This window comes from Platalea leucorodia (assembly GCF_965183815.1).
Source record: "Platalea leucorodia genome assembly, chromosome: 6".
Classification (NCBI taxonomy): Eukaryota; Metazoa; Chordata; class Aves; order Pelecaniformes; family Threskiornithidae; genus Platalea; species Platalea leucorodia.
The window spans coordinates 55094398-55112690 of NC_138828.1; the positions used below are offsets into that span (position 1 = coordinate 55094398).

At 37.8% G+C, this 18293-nt stretch overlaps 1 protein-coding gene across 1 annotated transcript in view; it reads left to right on the top strand.

The window, feature by feature from the left end:
• Positions 1-4533: 4533 nt before the first annotated feature.
• Positions 4534-18293, top strand: part of DLC1 (DLC1 Rho GTPase activating protein) — a gene marked incomplete at its 5' end in the record, with an annotated part of 217516 nt that continues 203756 nt past the window's right edge. The window contains one exon of the mRNA XM_082316317.1: positions 4534-5589. Coding sequence (XP_082172443.1) covers positions 4534-5589 — 1056 coding nt within the window. The remainder of the gene's footprint in view (positions 5590-18293) is intronic.

An 18293-nucleotide genomic window follows, 5' to 3' on the forward strand; every position in this document is an offset into this window, starting at 1 on the left:
GGGTCAGTGGCTGTCCTTGCCTTGGCCAGACAGGGATGCCACCAACTTGTCCTCCTGCGTGGTGGTGTTTTATTTGTGGCTGCTTTTGCCATAGCCCTCCCATCCTAATGGCAATGTGGGGTGCACTGCCCTGTCTCATGGGGTTGATGTTGCTGCTGAATGGCTCTACGTTTCTCCACTTACCCCTTTCTTCCACGCTGGGAAAACCAGGATGGGCTCTGCTCCTGTGTCCTAGGAGGCTGAGGGAGGAAGTGGAGAACCAGAAGGCCCTGGTTGTATGTCCCTGCCTCCTCAATCTTGTAACTAGGAGGTTTTTGTGTCCCGTCCTGTGCCCCAAAAGGGGAGCTGGGTCTCTGACAGGTCTGGGTAGCACAGATACAGACATTCAAGTAAGTAGTCTTCCTCCCCTTTCCATTCTCACTCTAGCTCCAAGTGCTAGGTCTTCCTGTTGCAGCTTACATGGCTTTCGTGGGTGTCAGTCATAGATATTGGATCTGTTTTGTTTAAAGATACTTCTTGTAGGCTATCACATTTCCTTGAGGAGGGGAGCAAGAGAAAAGGTAAAATGCATCTTGAAAAATGCATGGCACAGCGAAACCTGAATGGAATTTCATGAGATAAAGAAAGGATGCTTTTTTGTCTGAATTTTGAAAGCCTGCTGGAAGCAGTTTAATTTGAGCTTCTGAGAAAAAGATCACAGGAATCCTCCTTGAAGGAAAATGTTAGACAATCTAATTATAGGAGAGCTTATCAGTTCATCTTGTACATCACTCTGTGCTTTATCTGCTGCAAAGTAACTATCAGTTCCATGCGACTTGATAAAAAACTTCCAAAAATAAACAAGCCTTATATTTTACAGTGAAAGGGGACAGGTGGTAAATTATTACAAAATCCATCTAAAATGACATCTTGTTTTGTAAACACCATGAAGCATCACAGAGGGTGCTTGAAGGGGATTCTGCTGCAGTGTGATCGCCCGTTGCTCACGTCCATTTCCTTTGGTCAAGAATTGCCTACTGAGTCAATATTGCCAATATTCCTTAAGTCACACCCAGGATCAAGAATTTTTGTCCAGGAGAAGTTTTTACCATTCATATTTTGTTTCAAACCTTATTCTTCAGAAAGTTAATAGTACTAAGCACTACCAAACTTAGTGCTATTGAAAAGTAAAAGCAAAATATGAGTCTGAATTGTGGGAGCAGCTGAGTGGACTGTATCATACTGATAGATGCTTTAACCAGAAGAAAAGGCCTTTTCACTCTATAAAACATTTCAATAGACTGCTAAGAGTTCAACTGCCTGTCTTTAAAATCTGGAAAAATCAGATATAAAGGTTTCTAGTAGTGGGATGGTAATGATGGAAAGGGAGAAAGAGGGATGCTGCTTTCCCTTGGTGAACGGTACAAAACGACTTGAGAGGGGTATTTCTCAGAGGACAAAAGATGCTGCATGTCACAAAAAAAGTGAGCAGCAATAGCAGAAAAGCAGCAATCAAGGCAGGAGCCCTTTCTTCTGCAAAGTGGCAGTGCACTTTGGCAGAGCACAGTTATGAATTTCATTCAGAGGTCTGGAGTGGTGAATCCTCCAAAGCACAGCTTATGTGCCTGCATGTGAGTGCAAAGGAAATAGGTTATTCTGAATACAGAGATGGAAGAGAAAAAAAAAAATTCCTTGTTGGCCCATAACTGTCAAGCAATTATAGCCGGAAAAGAATTTCTAAGCTGAAGTGTGGCAGATAATGCAGACTTTGAGGAGTGGAAGGAGAGTGGAAGAAAAGTAAGCTTCCACCAAACTATGGGCTCCTCCATGTGCCATGGGAATGAGGGGATTTCAGGAATTGGTAGCTGAAGCTGACTGGAGAGGGGGCATCTGTAAGGTAAGTTTTTCGTACTCAGTGCTAACATAAGCTCATATTTTAGAGAACAATGAAAGTGCCCTTGTCATATATTTATTTCTCTTGCATTTCAAGCAAAGTATTTGATATTCTCCTGTTTAATCATTTTTTTCTGCAGTCTTTGAGACAGCTAAAACTAGTGATAGCGCAAGTAAAACAGAAGGGTTCCTAAAGTAAAATTTATTTGTTTTTCATCCCCCATGAAATATAACTCTCCACATCCAAAAAATGAAAAACAGTAAGGGATCTGTTCTTCTCTTTCTGCACACGTGTAACTCCATTTAGCAGCAGCAAGATTAACACACACCCATTAACTCTTTGAATGCCTGCCTTCTGTACATTAAAAGCAGCCTAAATCTTCGGTAGATGGATGCATTTTTGTCATTAGGAAGTTGCATTTTTTAGATTTTTACACTTAATATTAGTGGTGTTTTTTCTTGATTTTTGTCAGAAATTCCCCTATATGGCTGTAGCAACCATGTTTAATTTTCCGTAAAGTAGATGGAGCTACTATTCTAGTAGGGGAAGAGAGAGGGAAGCTACAAATTGCACCCAGGTGCAACTCCAAGCAGTGCTAATGGAGGGCAGCAGAAATCATAGAGTCCCTTTTAGTAAACCTGCCCCATTCAGAGGTCAAAACAAAACACAGTAGTGTTGTAAAACTAATTTAATTGCTTCTGAAGAGCTCTAGGGTCCACCAGGAAAAGGTGCAGCAGAAGTTAAAAGTATTATCATTACTGATTTGCACCCTGTGGTAACTTTGGACCACAGACACTTAGAAGTAGTAGGAGAATAAAAATATGAAATTAAGTCAGAATAAGAATGTAAATGCACTGCAAATTTATACAATAATTTGACTTTACATTTTAATATTTGGGCTTGCTCTTATATTCAACCAGGAAAGAAAAGAGAATCTTAAAGTTGTATTAACTTTTTACTACCAAATTTTGTCTCTGAAAGCAGATAATTTTTTTTGGCCTGGCTTTGTGTGTCATTTTCCGTTTTCCACAGCCTCCCACACGCTAATGACTTGTGCATGGAATTCTCTTACCCTATGAATAAATTTTCTTTTTAAGCACAGTCTCCACAGAGGTGGAAAATGTGAATGTGAAATGAAGCTTGCCATCCTCCAAGAAGGTTAAAGATCTAGGAGCATGTACAACTCTATCCTGAAAGTCAGTTTGTCAAGACGTAATTTACAGAGGTTCAGTTGCACAGGCATAATTCTGCATTTCTTTCAAGATGAATACTTTTATATCTTCAGGCATGTGATTTGTCAAGGCAACTTTGTGGCCTGGTGGGCAATCAGAATTTGCCTTAGTGGACTGAAATGACCCAGAACAAACTCAGTACTTAATCTTCTTTATTGCTGAAATCAATAAGCAGATCCACGCTAAGTGCTGACAGTTCTTATGTAGGGAGTGAAAAGTAGAAGCGTCTGCTCCTTGAACCTCTAATGTTTTACGGGCCAGAAGTTTTGTTTTGTTATTTGACAAAAGACTTGTTAATTTTGTTTTATAATCTATAAATTAATATGAGGTATTTTCTTTGTGCTAATTCGTACATGCAATGTTGCAAGATTAATGTATCTCAAATGCCATCATCCAGAAGGCCTGATACAGCAGTCAGTGAAAAATACTTGCCTAGATAATCAAGCAGGGACAGTGGGCTGTGGCAGAGCCCAACAGTCCAGGTGAGAGGCACAGTTAGGGCTGACGTCACTGGCTCGCAAGATGATAGCCTTCTGGTGACCCCCATCCTAAATAAGGGTTTCCTCCTTTCCTTACAATGGTAGATCCCGAATATATTCACCAAGCGTTTTTTTCAGGTTTTATAGTGCATTTAAGGTAAGGAATATGGCAAAAACTTAAATTAGTTTACCGAGGGTTGTATTTTTTATTACCACACAACAGCTGATTTCCCTTGTGTTTCCATGTAACACTTGTAATTACAACTTGTCCTGAAGAGAGTGAAATAATAATAATAAAAATGAGAGCCACTGAATACGCCAAAGCTACTCATAAGACAAGTGGTTTATATCTTTGGTAAATTCAAAATAACCTTCAAGTTCTGCTCTTCCTCTTTGGGAAACAGCCAAAATTTTTCACTCCACGGGTATCTCTGGATGAGGAGGAAATACAAAATAACTTTGTGTGCAAGCAATCATAAGACATTAATGCCATTTTTACCCATGGAAACTAATATCTTATGACAGACATAGTGAAGAGAGACTTACTGTCAAAATTTTGTTCCAGAACTACTTGCCTGCCCATGTGCCTGTTTATACCATTTTTGTTTACTTGACATTGGAGAGCAATCAGAAAAAAAGTTATACTGAATTATAGATGCTGTCAAATTTTGTATGAAAAGTATTAAAACATTAAACAAAACAGTCTTCTAAATTCCTGTCCTTCTGGTCCTGCAGTCTTATCTTTCTTTTACACTTTTGTTTAAACTGTTCCTTCCCTTTCTTTTTTTTTTTATTTGGAGCTGATTCAATAACCCGGTCTATTTTTATTTCTTGCAGATGTTAAAATGATGAAACCCTCTCTCCCTCTGGAGCAGTGCACAGCAGCCATGACATCTCCTCTGGTCCTCCGTGGAAGGTACGTTGCAGCCTGCTGCTGAACTGTTATGACATGTCTCTAGCAATCAGAAAGAAAAGCTGGGAAGAGCATGTGACCCAGTGGATGGGATTGGCTTTGGAGTCTGTGGAGTATAATACAGCATGTCGTCACGGACTTGTAGCTGATAACTTGCAGACAAGTATGGAAAAAGATGAGGTTTTGAGTGTGGACCGGAAAGAAAAATGCGCTTCGTTTCCAGAGTGCTGTTATAGTGGAGAGCTGATTGGCTTCCCTGCAAAGCAGCTGGGAAATGTTTCAAAGGAGGTGGATGAAAACGATAACCATGAGGATGAGGAGCATTTTCTGGAGGACAGCACGGAAACTCTAGTCCACGTGTCTGATGATGATCATGACTATTCAGCACTCAACCTGGATAGTGTTAATTACCACATCACTGCTGTAGAAAGGGAACCAAAAGATGAAGAGAAGAATTTAAATGGAGCAGGCTCCTTAACACAGATGGTACCAATATCAGAGAGTAACAATGCAACTGAAGCATCTGGAATAATTGGAGATATAAGTAAGGAACCTGGCTGTGACACAGTTCCTAAAGAGGAGATGGAAGAAGGCAACATTTGTGGCAGTGTTGGCCAAAGCCTGGAGCTTTGTAATTATAAAGGCTTAAATGAAGTAGTAGATGCAGAGAAAGAAAATCTTCCTAATTCTCCAAATGTGAAAGAAATTATTATGCCTGGGAAGCAGCTGCTTCATACTGCTGTAATTGCACAACAGCGCCGGAAATCTGATGCTTTTAAAGACGGGCTTGGAAAGTCTGAGTATAATGTGGTAGAGAGTGGGATTTCTTCTGAATCATGCACCAGCAGTGATAGACAACTATGTTCAGCAGTAGAATCCAGCGACTGCCTTATGCAATCTTCTCCTTGCTCTCTCATCCCGGCAGTGGAAAATGGTCTGGTTGAAAGTGGTTTCACAGAACCTCAAGTGGCCCCTGAAAACAAATGCCTTTCAAATGTCAGTTCAGCAGAAGACATTCAGTGTTTACATGTAAGGGATCATTTGACCACACAAGAATATTCAGACAGTCAAGTGAAACTGCGCAAAAGAAAGGTAGGATGCTCATAAACTGCAGAGATTTTTCTAAGGTTTTCCCTCAATTTCTTATGAAGGTAATTCCATGACTAACTGATTGGAGATAAAATGTAGCTTTCAGCCTTGTTTCAATAACTTGTCAGATTTTTCTTTAAACAGTTTCGAGAATAATGTGTCTATACAACAACCAAGTTTCATGAGCTCTTTTTAGGGTCTGAAAATGGCTGAGCTGTGAATTTGGAAGGTGCCTTATATTCACTTTATTTTACATATATATATATATATAAAAAATTTTATGTATTTTATATATGTTGTTCAAAGCTAAATGGATAAGTATCTTCTATAGGTTTGGTTTTATTTTTGGTTTTATGCTGCTATCAGGCATCATTAGCCCTCCTAGGAAACAGACTGTGTCTAGAGGTTTGGAAGCCTTATTGAAAAAAGAGAACAGGGAAAAGGTACAACAAAACTTTCAAAGGGAAAAAAGGAATGGAAACATTTTGCAGTAGTTCTTTGGTTTTCAGCTCAGCCCCATGAGCATATGTTCTTGCAAAAAGAAGTATGCTGAGTTTGAAACAATGTTTTGTAATTTTAAAGCAACCAGAGAGTTTCACAGTCTACACAGAGTAAGGAAGAGTATCATTACAAAACTTTAATGGACAGATCCCCTGGCAATAAAACTCCCATTGGCTTTCATGGGAGGAGATGTGCTGGCTGTGGCACTACAGAATTGATCTTAAAGTCTGGCTTTCCCAGCTATGTTGCTTATTCTTGCTAATAACCAATTTGTAATTGTTTACTCCTCTCTCTGCCTTTTTTCATTTGACATCATCCAGCTTCTTTTGTCTTGTTTTTTTTCACATCTGGTTTCTATTAATTGTGTGGGGTTTTTTTTCTATCAATCAGCTCTAGTGCCTCAGTAGCTGTTTCACTAAAGCACAAATTCACATATCTAAAGTACTGTATGCCAACACAGCATCCTGAGCTGCTGGCCATTGCTTCCTTGTGTAAACCCTTTGTTAATATTAACACTCAACTGATATGATTGGAAGCTGTATGTAACTTTTGCAAAACGTTTCAGAAGCCCTCAAAGCTAGTCTTCCTTTGGCAATTCATGCAATCACAGTTAACGTGGTAACTGTTCAACTGATCTTGCAGTAAGTATGGCTCTGAGTTACAATTAAGAAACAGAAACCTCACTAGCAGTACCAGAAATGCTAAACTTACTCATCTGTAGAAAACAGTTCAAGTTTAAAATCAAAAAAATAACCAAATTAACATCACATTTCAGAACTAATTGACTATTATAACCGTATGCTCAGCTGCTCTACTTTAGCATCTCATTTTCTTTTTTACTAAGCCTCGTTGTCAATATTCATGTGTACATTTCATATTGTTAACAAGATTAATTTTTATAATGTAATTTCAAATTCCTATAATTATTGTTTGAAAATACAGATAAAACTTCTTTTTATTATGTACAGATACAATAACTGTGCTGTGACTCTGCCCACATTAGCTTTCAGTGTACCATGGTATATTTTTTAATAGCTTCGATGTTGATAGTTGCCATGTATCTCCTTGTATCTTGTTCTGAGTTCACGTACTCATCTTTTAAATGTACACTCACGAGAATTATATTTGAGAATATATATGTGATTTGTGCCATTGAATATTTAAAAAGACAGAATATAAAAATTCTAGTGAGACTAATGGTGGGAAAAACTAATAAAGGACATGAGCATAGAAAGGAGCAAAACAAGGAGTCCCTTTAAGGAAGGTTGAGAGTTATGTGGCTGCAGCAGCTGCGAAGCTGTGTGCACTGCAAAAGGGGATGGAGTCTGTAGATCTAAAGGGGTGACCTCATACTACTTTGGTTAAAGAAGTCTTTACCAACAACTGTAAAATGTTTGGCAAAAGGGAAAAGATATGATCTGCTGTTGCTTCTGGTATTATCTATCTCTAAATTTGCAGGACTCTTATACAGACAATGTTCCTGCATGCAGGATTTTATCACTTATCTCTAATCATATACTATTTTACAAAAGCCTGTCTGTGTTAGTAATAATCTGTAATGAAAAATGTGCCTATGTTTACAAACTTTCCCTGAAAGCCACTTTGGTAATTTTAACAAAACATTAGAAAAACAACAGACTTGAAACTGAATCCATCCATAAAAGTCAAGTATTTGCTTTGCAGTGACAGGAAGACTTAAGGGATTGGGAATGGTATATAAAACCGTTTCTCTCAAGGTCAGCAGTTCAAACAGTGCAGTTAAGGCCTAAAACACACCACTGTCTGATTAATGTTCAGTGTCAATTATAGTTGCACATAAATATGTGCTCATAGAGGACAGAATATGGGAAAAGGAACATGGAGATGAATTGCTAAAGATATTTGGGCACCCAAACCTTGAGGTGGCACCTTGGGGGATAATAGAAAGGTACTGAACTTCAGGTACTTCCATGACAGCTAAGATCTTAGGACCTTTCAGGAGACATCATTCTGCTCTTACTAAATTCTTCTGAAAATCTGTTCTTCGTTAACATATTTTAAACTGCTTTTAATTGTGGCGACAGGGCATGACCTTCCCTCTTATCTTTAGATCTGCTGTCTTCAAACTGAAGCTGAGGTGAGACGCTGTGGATCTGTTGTGGTTGCTCTGCAGATGAATGCAGGTTTGAGGGCTTAAGGACTTAAAGTTTAGCATCTTTGACCAGCACTAGCTCCATTTCAATAAACTGCTTTAGTCGTGATGGATGTACTGACGCTGAAGATACTTTTTGCAAACAGGTCCAGCTGTTACACCATTCTTCGCTCCCTCAAGTCACCAGGGTTCAGATGGTGAACACATCACCCTCTTTTCCTTAGCTTTCTCAGAAAGACTTCCTAAGGCTCAGAAGTAGTAAGTGCCTGAATTTAACTGTGAGAAGTTAATGATGTTAGGTCTAATTGAAAGATCCCATAGAAATCAAGCTTTCCTGGTTTTGTGTTGACTGATAATCAATTCAGTTTATCCAAACCATGAAGCTGATGATTGTTATTAATTGTTCAGAGCAGCAGAAATATAAATGGATTAACTATATGTGGCTATACCAACTAGACCCTTCTGTATGCTTTCCTGGGTTAAATAAATTTTAGATTTTAAAATAGTCACTTCACTTGAGAATTGTACATTCTGAATTTCCAACAATTGAAGTAATCTTTGGAACTAATGAGCAAGCTGTAATGCTTGGGGCATCCCAACAGCTTGCATGTCTGTTCACATGTATAATGAAATAGAGCTTTTAGAGAACAATGTCATACAAAACCAGAAGAGTATTGATTATTAAGAGGATTCCAACCAAAGGAGAATATTTCATTGTTATACACTGATTTTAAAATGAGAAAAAATGGCTATTACCTTGTAAAGGATCTTGCAAATTTTTGCATGTGCCCCATTTTATGCTTTCTCCAAGCTGCTCATCTCATCAAGCTTAGGGATAGCCAGAAAAATCTCTGCTGGAGGATATTAAGAAGGTGCACAAATGCACCAGAACTCTAACACATTAATTTAAATTCTTTTTCAACACAAAAAAGTTAATTCATTCAACATCAGCATAAAAAGGTGGGTTGAGGCATATAGCTTCACAATAAGTTCCACCACTCACTTCCCAGACACAATAACTGCTGTGGTGTTGCAACTTATATTAATCAGTATCTTCTAAAAGTAATTTTTAAATCAAGACTAAGATGGCTCTTCTACATGATGAATCAGTAAAGGAGTATAAGGTCATCATTGTGAAGTTTGACTCCCAATAGTTTGAGTAAAAATCCATGAAATTTAAAACAAAAATGAAACAGCAACAAACTCCACTTACAAAAGAAATTTTGACTTGTTCCCTATATTTCATTGTTCTCACCCTCCCCAATGTTAGATATTATGCCTAGAGATTGTTCCATATAAATGGGGAGAAAACAGCTAGAGAACAAAATCACAGAATGCTTTGGGATGGAAGGGACCTTTAAAGGTCCAACCCCCCTGCAATGAGCAGAGACATCTACAACTAGACCAGGTTGCTCAGAGCCCCATCCAGCCTGCCCTTCAATGTTTCCAAGGATGGGCCATCTATCACCTCTCTGGGCATCCTGTTCCAGTGTTTCACCACCCTCATTGTAAAAAATTTCTTCCTTATATCTAGTCTGAATCTACCCTCGTTTAGTTTAAAACCATTACCCCTTGTCTTATCGCTACAGGCCCTGCTAAAAAGTCTGTCCCCATCTTTCTTATAGGCCCCCTTTGAGTATTGAAAGGCCACAATAAGGTCTCCCCGCAGCCTTCTCTTCTCCAGGCTGAACAACCTCGGCTCTTTCAGCCTTTCCTCATAGGAGAAGTGTTCCATCCCTCTGATCATTTTTGTGGCCCTCCTCTGGACCCTCACCAACAGGTCCATATCCTTCCTGTGCTGAGGACTCCAGAGCTGGATGCAGTGCTCCAGGTGGGGTCTCAGCAGAGCAAGTAGAGGGGCAGAATCACCTCCCTCGACCTGCTGGCCATGCTTCTTTTGATGCAGCCCAGGATACAGTTGGCTTTCTGGGCTGCGAGAGCACAGTCAGCTCATGTCCAGCTTTTCATCTATCAGCACCCCCAAAGTCCTTCTCCTCAGGGCTGCTCTCAATAATGTGACTATTCATTTCTCTCTACTGTAGGATAATGTTATATCACCTATTATTTTTAATAAAATGCAAAGTGACTCATGACTGTGGTGAAATAAAGAAACTACAAAAACACCATACATAACAGCAAGTAGTGTTGGGCTCAATCCATAAAGGATTGTAATATCCTTGCATTTAAGGAAAGCAGGAGATGGAGTGTTGAAAAGCATTCTGCATACAAAAAGATAGAATTACTATTAATAGGCTTTTTAATAAGGCTCAGGAAGTTGTAGTTAATATTTAAAAACAAAATTCAACCCACAAACTAGCTTAGCAAGATAGTACCAGGAGGTTGAGGTGAAAAAAATCTGTGAAAAGATGTTATTTTCATTAACCTGTGGAAGAAGCATGTTCTAGAACTTCTCAGTCACTGGAGAAAGGCTATTGTCACAGTAATTTTTTGAGAAGTCCATAGGAAGAGCTCTGGAGTAAATCTTCAGAAGATAAGCTCTCTTAGACTTAGAAATCAGAATCAAAATAGTTCAGACAAACTTTGGATCAGCATTTGAAGTTCTGGTTGCTTATCTAAATTAAGTATTAATTCTGAAACTTTTGGGGTTCTCTTCTAATGTGAAACTTCTGGTGTGCTGCAGAGATTTTTGATTAAAAGTATTAACAAATATATAAGATTAGAGATTATAAGGTACTGGCAAATTTATGGCACACAGTGCAATGAAATAAGAAATCAATACACAATGACTGGTTTTGGGAAATGAAACTGATGTATTGTGCACGGTGATTTGAAGTTTGTTATGTCAGATGTATTCCTTCCAAGAAAAGGTATAGTCTAGAATACTGCTTCAGGAAGGGCTAATTGGGGTATCAAACTAATTGGAGTATATGTGATGAATTCATATTAGTTTCTCTTCACAGGTAATCTCAGACTGCATTTCAGTCTCATTAAAACATTTTGCTTATGTGTCACTGAAAAATGAATGAAGTAAACAAATGTTTCAGTGTACGAATTCCTCATCTCTCTTTTATGAGACTTTTGCTTTTAATATTTATTACTTGCAATTCTTCATGGTGGCCTGCTTAGAAGCTTTCCAATTTCAAACAGTTGATGTTATCTCAAAGTCATTCCTACAAGACTAAAGAGCATAGTAGTCAGGGCTATTACCTAATGCTCACTATTACTGCTACTATTTTAATCCAGATTTGTAGATTAAATGCTGTGCAGTTTGCAAAGGATACTTAAGGACACAGCTAATGTCAGCATGACAGCATCAGCCAGTATCAATAAAATGAAAATTAATTTAAGAAAAAGATTGTCAGAAGGATGGCAGTAAATGTAGAAAGAAACCCAGGCAGAAGGTTGCCTGGAGTGACACAGGTCTTTGTAGCAGCACCTTTCCCCTACGCGAAAGCTGTGAGTTTTGCATTTTCTGTACTGTTGCAATAAGGTTTGTTTCATGATTTCATCAATTATAATTATACTAATGTAAGAAAACAAAAAAATTGCTTACTGGAATTTGAGCCTTTTCATCCATATTTGCTACTTGAGTGTTATGCTTGCCCATGAGATGTGAAGGCTGATACTCTTCCGTTACAATCTGTAATAAATTCTGTTTTACACGGCTCTAACTATGCTTTTTATGGTAACTTAGAAATTTAGGTTCTTCCAAGAGCCTCTACTTGTATCTCCCTGTAAACTGACTCCACAGGAAGCCTGTGGAGCCTTGCCTGCTGGCTTAGTCCTCCAAAAAAATCATAAGAGCTAGCTATTTTACTGAAATAGTTTCCTCACTATTTTTTCCCTGCCATCTCTACTATTCACAGTGCATAATCCTTTTCAACTGAGCACTCTTTTGTTAACATTAAATTCTTATTTAAAAAGTAATGATGTGAGCTTGTTGTGAACAACAGTATCCAACACTTTAGATCTTTTTCTTATTTTATTGCTGTTAAAATACCACAGACCTAGTTTCCAGACCTGTCACAAGTATCTTTCTGAAGTCTTAATCTCCCTTTACCTCAATTATGTCTTTGTTGAATGGGGATAATTTAATTGCGAATATTCTAGTGGAGCAATCCAACAACCAGGAAAAAATCTGTGTTCTCGGATTATAACGATCATTAGAAATTCTGAAAATGTGGACAACAATGAATGTTGTTGGGATGGGTGTAGGAGACCAAGGCTTCATTGCTTCAGCATGGTCATGGGAGACCAAGGCTTCACTACTTAAATCTAGACATTAAAAAGTATTAATGGATGTCAGTGGAACTACTGTGTTCTTAGAGTATGTTTAAGTGCCTTGCTGAACTGAGGTGTTATAATAATTTGTCATCTTAGAGACTACAGAAGCTAGCTACTATAGAAGCACTATCACAGCAAAATTACTTTCAAATCATATGGTTCTCTAACTATATTTCCTGTACAATTCAGACCTGCACTTATGCCAGAATAGCTTTGTTTTCATATACAGGGATTAAAAATATAATCTTGGCATCTAGGGAATGTTTTTTCTTAGTTTTGTGAAGGACAATGGCAAATCGAAATATTGGAAATCTGATAATCTCTTTTTAAAAACAGTAATTCAAACAGTGGAAATCTATTTTATCATGTATGGAATTTGGATTTGCTTTTGTTCCATTTCTACATCTCCTGTCATTTTCAGACTTTCTAAAGGTTTTTCAAAGTTTTTCAAACTTTGTAAAGGTTTTAGGGAAGAACATGGATCTGTTTTTCCAAACTCATAATGTGAATATGAACACCATCAAAAATTGATGAGAGATCCTAAGCCACAACAGCTTTTCAAAGGTTAGTTGCTACCCACATGTCTCAGAGCTACAGTCTGTAGTATTAGTACAGTGGGCAACTGTTACTGAGATCCACAGTTGCTTCACCACAAAGAATTTGCTGCATTTGCACATTGCTATTAAATGGTCATAATTTTGAAGCCATTGGGAAGAATCTGGCAAGAGCTGCAAGTAAAGCAAAACAAATAGTATGATTTCTTTAAAAAACCTGAAACTTTCTTGGCTGTCATAAGTATTTGTTTCTCTTTTCTGAATTGAAAACTTGCTGCATAAATTTACCATTTAATAATGAAGATGTGGTTCAAAAATATAAGTGGACTAAAACAGTTGGATCTAAGTTTTTTAAATTATGCATATTATCTATGGTAATTAGTAGAAAGTGGTGGTCATAAAGCACTCCTATTATTGTGGTTACATGACCATGAATTTTCTCTGTTGCTCTCACAAAAATATGTATCATAAATATTATCTCCATCTGGGAAGCTAAAGAATGCTTTCCCACAGACTTCCTTTGTGTTTGGACTGAAGTATGATGTATTTCAAACAATCTGAAAAGTATTTAAAACAAGCTTGGAACAGGATGGGATGATTGCCAGGCCATTACAGTATAACCTTTATGCAAATTTTACTTTGACACATTTTTGTGACAGTGTTCAGCAATAAATTTTAAAGGCTGCCAGCGTTGTCTAGACTGCAAACCAAGAGGCTGTTGCACATCAAGTTATGCATTAGTTGGAGTTCAGCTACCTAAAATGGTCATGAAAGTATTTGTATTTATACACAGTTCATAGTCACGCACTATCGCTTCACCAAAGTGATATTACATGCTTCCAGGAACCAATGTAGGGAGCTCTAGTTTCATGCAGTTTATACTCAGAAATTTCTAATATTGTCCAGGTTTGCAATAATTGGCTGGAAGAAAACTTTTAAAACATTTTTTTGTTTGCTTTTAAAATGAATCTTTAAAAAGTTCTGATTGGTAAGGGGCAATTATTTGCTGTTTGTAGTCTACAAATTCTCAGTTGTAGGTCATGTTAAATGGACCGATGACCACTTCCTAAAATGACACCAGATTCATAATTAATACTGCATTTTTGAGGGAAGCTGTCGTGGAAGAAATGAATGAGCATAGTACACGAAACCCAAATGTAACTGTTTAGCAAATGGGAAGTGGAATTAAAACACTTGGGCAAAACCTTCTGAGTTACTTGATGTCACTATCCACAACACGTTTTTCCATTCATTAAAGAAAGAATTCAAAAAGAGGACTTTACTTCCTAGAACTGTTCATCTGGCATTTTCACGAGCATATAGTTCACTTTGAATTAACAATCAAGTGAAAACAGAGAGATCTGAGAGGCACACAGAGATACAGCTTCCATCAAAACCCAGTAAATACAGCAGTAACCTGGAAAGTCAGTATTAGAGCACCCCCTGCCTATATTAAGGAGCCTTTGAAGCCATAGCTATGGCAGAGCAGCTTTTTCAGCACAACTTTCTACTGCAGACATGACCTGTGCTAAAAGCAAAAGCTTTCCTGTTAGTGGTGCTGTGTCTGAGGGGGGAGGCACAGAAGAGCAGCCCACCCTGGCCAGCTCTGGGAGTTCAGGCTTTACAGCAGTGAGGTCTTTGCCACTGCTATCAAGGAGCATTTGGCTGTAGTAGTATGGTGGTGGGTAAGTCCACAGGTATCTGACCAATTCCCATGCAGCAGTTAAAAGCAAACAAGCAAATTGAAGCCCGCGATGGGCTGGACTGCAGTGGGGTGGGTGCCATCTGCAAAGTGTTTCCCATGGTTTTTTTTTTGTTTGTGGTGTTTTGGTTTTGCTTTTTTCTTGTGTCCCATCACAGTAGTACATATGAGTGAAACACCTAAAAATGTGTTGCTCATGCTTGTGTCCTTTTACTGCTCTCTTAATGGCAACATAGGAGGTTTATAAAGACAAGGGAGTCTATGCCACAGATAGGGTATATTGAACATGGCTTTACAAAATGAAACAATACTTTTTCTGCTGCCAAAAACTATTCCAGGCTCCAGAGGATATGGCCTAAAATGGTTATGAATTCAAATTTAGAGGGAAATTCTTCCTTCTATGAAAAAATTCAGGCAGCAATACAGCTTCTCTCTATATGTATGTGTGAGTGTCTGCATGCGCTAGGGTGAATGTATGCAAATGTAAACCAGATCCTTGCTCTCCTTCATAACTCTGTCACAGCTGACATCTAATGCTTTTACAACAATGAACATAAGGAACTTGGCTTATGCACACTGCGTTACTGAAAAATTGGCTCACTGTAACATGAGGATGTCCTTCGATAATGTGCCATATTAGAGCAATAACTTTCATATCTTAAGTTTCACATTGTTCCTGCAGTCTCACCTTGAATAGAATTGGTTAGAATAGAAAATGCAATATGTAAAATATTTATATTAAATGGAAGTTTATTTATACTTTCCTGTAAGATGTCTTCTTCCCAAACATTTTTGCGCACAGCAGATTCAATTAAACAAAGGTTTCTATTTGGATATCATGAGCATCTTATTCATTTAGATAGTTTTGCTGTAACATAAAATGTATCTTCTAATGTACCCATTCAAAAAAAATCTGTAAGGAGTTGATTCTGTTCTTGTACTACATGTTTTGATCTCTTGGATGGTATCCTCAACTTTCTTAAAAAAGATGGTTTGCATATGCTAATAATCATTGATATGTGATTCATGGCTGTTTGATATGAAGGCATGAAATACATGAAAAAAGTCAGCAGTGCTAAAGCTTGTGGCTTGTGCTGCATGTAATTTTAGCTTCAAAATACTTTAAAGGCTGACATCTTTACTGCATTGAAAATGAAAAAGCATGGCCACAAGCAAAAATGTGGGAATGAAAACTAAACTACTTTCCTACATCCAGATTTCCTGAAACACTACACTTCTAATAAATGCCAAGTTGTATGTATCTCACACAAATATAGTAGTGACTGTATGTGTACATCACACCTCACTACCTCTGCTGAATTTATTCCAGCATGATAAAGTCACCTGTTTACCAATATTCTCTACTGTTTGATAGATGATGAGAAGATGATGTGGTAGATGAGCAGTATCCTGTTTAGGCTTTACACTTGTATGGGAAGCAAAATAACCAGAGAGTGAATAAGAGAAGAAATATGACAAAAAAGACAGGGTTATTGAGAGACTGTCTTATAGGTGGGATAAGACTGGAAAATAAGTAGGTGAAAATTAATTAGTTTTCCATGTAAAGTGATCATTCAACTCTTAATTGCACAAAGCTTCCTCAGCTCACAAAAATGACTCCCAGTTGATCAGTTTGTCTGTTTCCAAGCCTTCCTCAATACTGCTAGTAACAGAGTCAAAGATAATTTGGGGAGAAATTCCTCATCTGTACCTTGATTAATATTCTTGTGGGTAAATATTCTGCAGGACTTGTAATTTAGCACATTTCGCAAATGTTTTATTAAACCTTTAGAAAAGTCATATTGTAATTCTTACTGTGGGTCCTTTTGCAATATATGTTTTAAATCAATCGATTGTGTTTTTGCAGACTGAAGCTTATGAATAGTTATGACTGTGGGGAAATCAGCTTTAATCAGATTCAGAAAAAATACATATATTCCTGAATTTTGCTCTCTTGGGAATAGTACAGCAGCCTCAGATTAGAATGCCAATTAATTTTTTTCTAGGTCATCCACACTCTGTGTCAGACAAAAAAAAAAATCCTTCTTCATCTTACCCACACTCTTCTAGTCAGCATGTTAAGATCACTAATTCTTCCCCCTTACTCCTGCCTTCTCAGAAATGCTTTGATTTTTTTTTTTTCCTCATTTCATGTACAAAGCTCATTGTGGCAGTATTAAACTTTTTACCTTTTTGGAGCTTATGCATATGTAAGGGAAAGATCACTCACTGACATGAGAATAGTGTGTATTTTTCTACTTGTAAGCATCACCATTTCACAGGGTTTGATTTCAGGCTCAAGCAGCAGCCAAGCAGAGCCATGCAGTCACATGAACAGATTAGGAAGGGAATATGAAGTTGTTGGAGAAAAGGGTGAGTGGCTTCCACGACTCTTACTCCACTTTGGTATGAGGGTGAGAGCTGTTCCAAACACCCTCAAGAGCTAGTTTTGCAGTGGTGATAATAGTTCCTAGTCCTCTTGCCCAGCACTCATTTCTACAGTTGCACAAAATCTCTACTTATATCCATTTATAAGACTATCTGACAAAAACCTAATTATTTTCTGTATCTTTTTCACAGCTTCCTTAGCAGGTATGGTCTGCAGTGGATTGGTCCCTGATTCTGGGCTTCCTCTCTCAGTCCTTTCCATTACGCTTAGTTCATGGAGGACAAGCTTTCTTGTGTCAACAGCATTGCCTCATGAAGCATAATAATGACAGTTTAAATGTCAGCACTGTTAGTCATTGATGATTGTCTTAGGGTTTAAATAGAAAATTCTTGTTTTCTAGCTGCTATGTTCAGAGGGAGTGTTTACCAGCAGCGAAGTATAATTGTGGAGCTTTAATCTTTGCTTTGAAAGGTCTTTTAAAGTGTAAAGAAAACTCGTCTATGCTGAGAACAACATTAGAGGCTATTTCTGGAGTTAGACTAGGATTCTGAAGGTGAAAGGACACTTTTCCAGCTCTCTCAACAAGTCCCTGGGAAAGTTAAAAATAAGTCTTGCTGAAAAAAAAATTTGGCACTTGTTATTTGAGAAAATTTCTTTATTCCAGGAACTGCCTCATGTAGCAGAAATTTATTTACCATCTGTGTAGACTTGAAAAATTTTCCATCTTACCAGATACACAACTGAAATAGAAACAGATTTTCCGTCCCTATGCTTTCCACCAGCCTTTGCTTTAAGAGAGTGCTGTTGTAAAAACTTATGAAATTTTTGTGCTCTTCAAAGGGGGGTAGCTCAATTATAGCCCATCTGTCAAACTCTGAAGTTCTGGTTGTGACCTCTAATGATGTCACCTTACTGTTGCTAAAGTATGTCACTTGGGAGAGGGAAAGGAGGAGTTCACAGACCCAGTAGCTGAAAATATATGTTTGTTTTAATTATTGTTACAGTTGTTTTAATTACTGTTACAGTACTGACTTCTAATCAAAAAATAATCACTTGAGAAATTAGTTTGGTTTTCTTTGAGTGTAGATGTACTTCTTTAATTTCATAGCTCTGAAACTGCAAGGGGAGAGAAAAGGTTTAAAAAAAAAAAAAAAAGCTGAATTTTGAAGTAACTGGTCCTTTAAA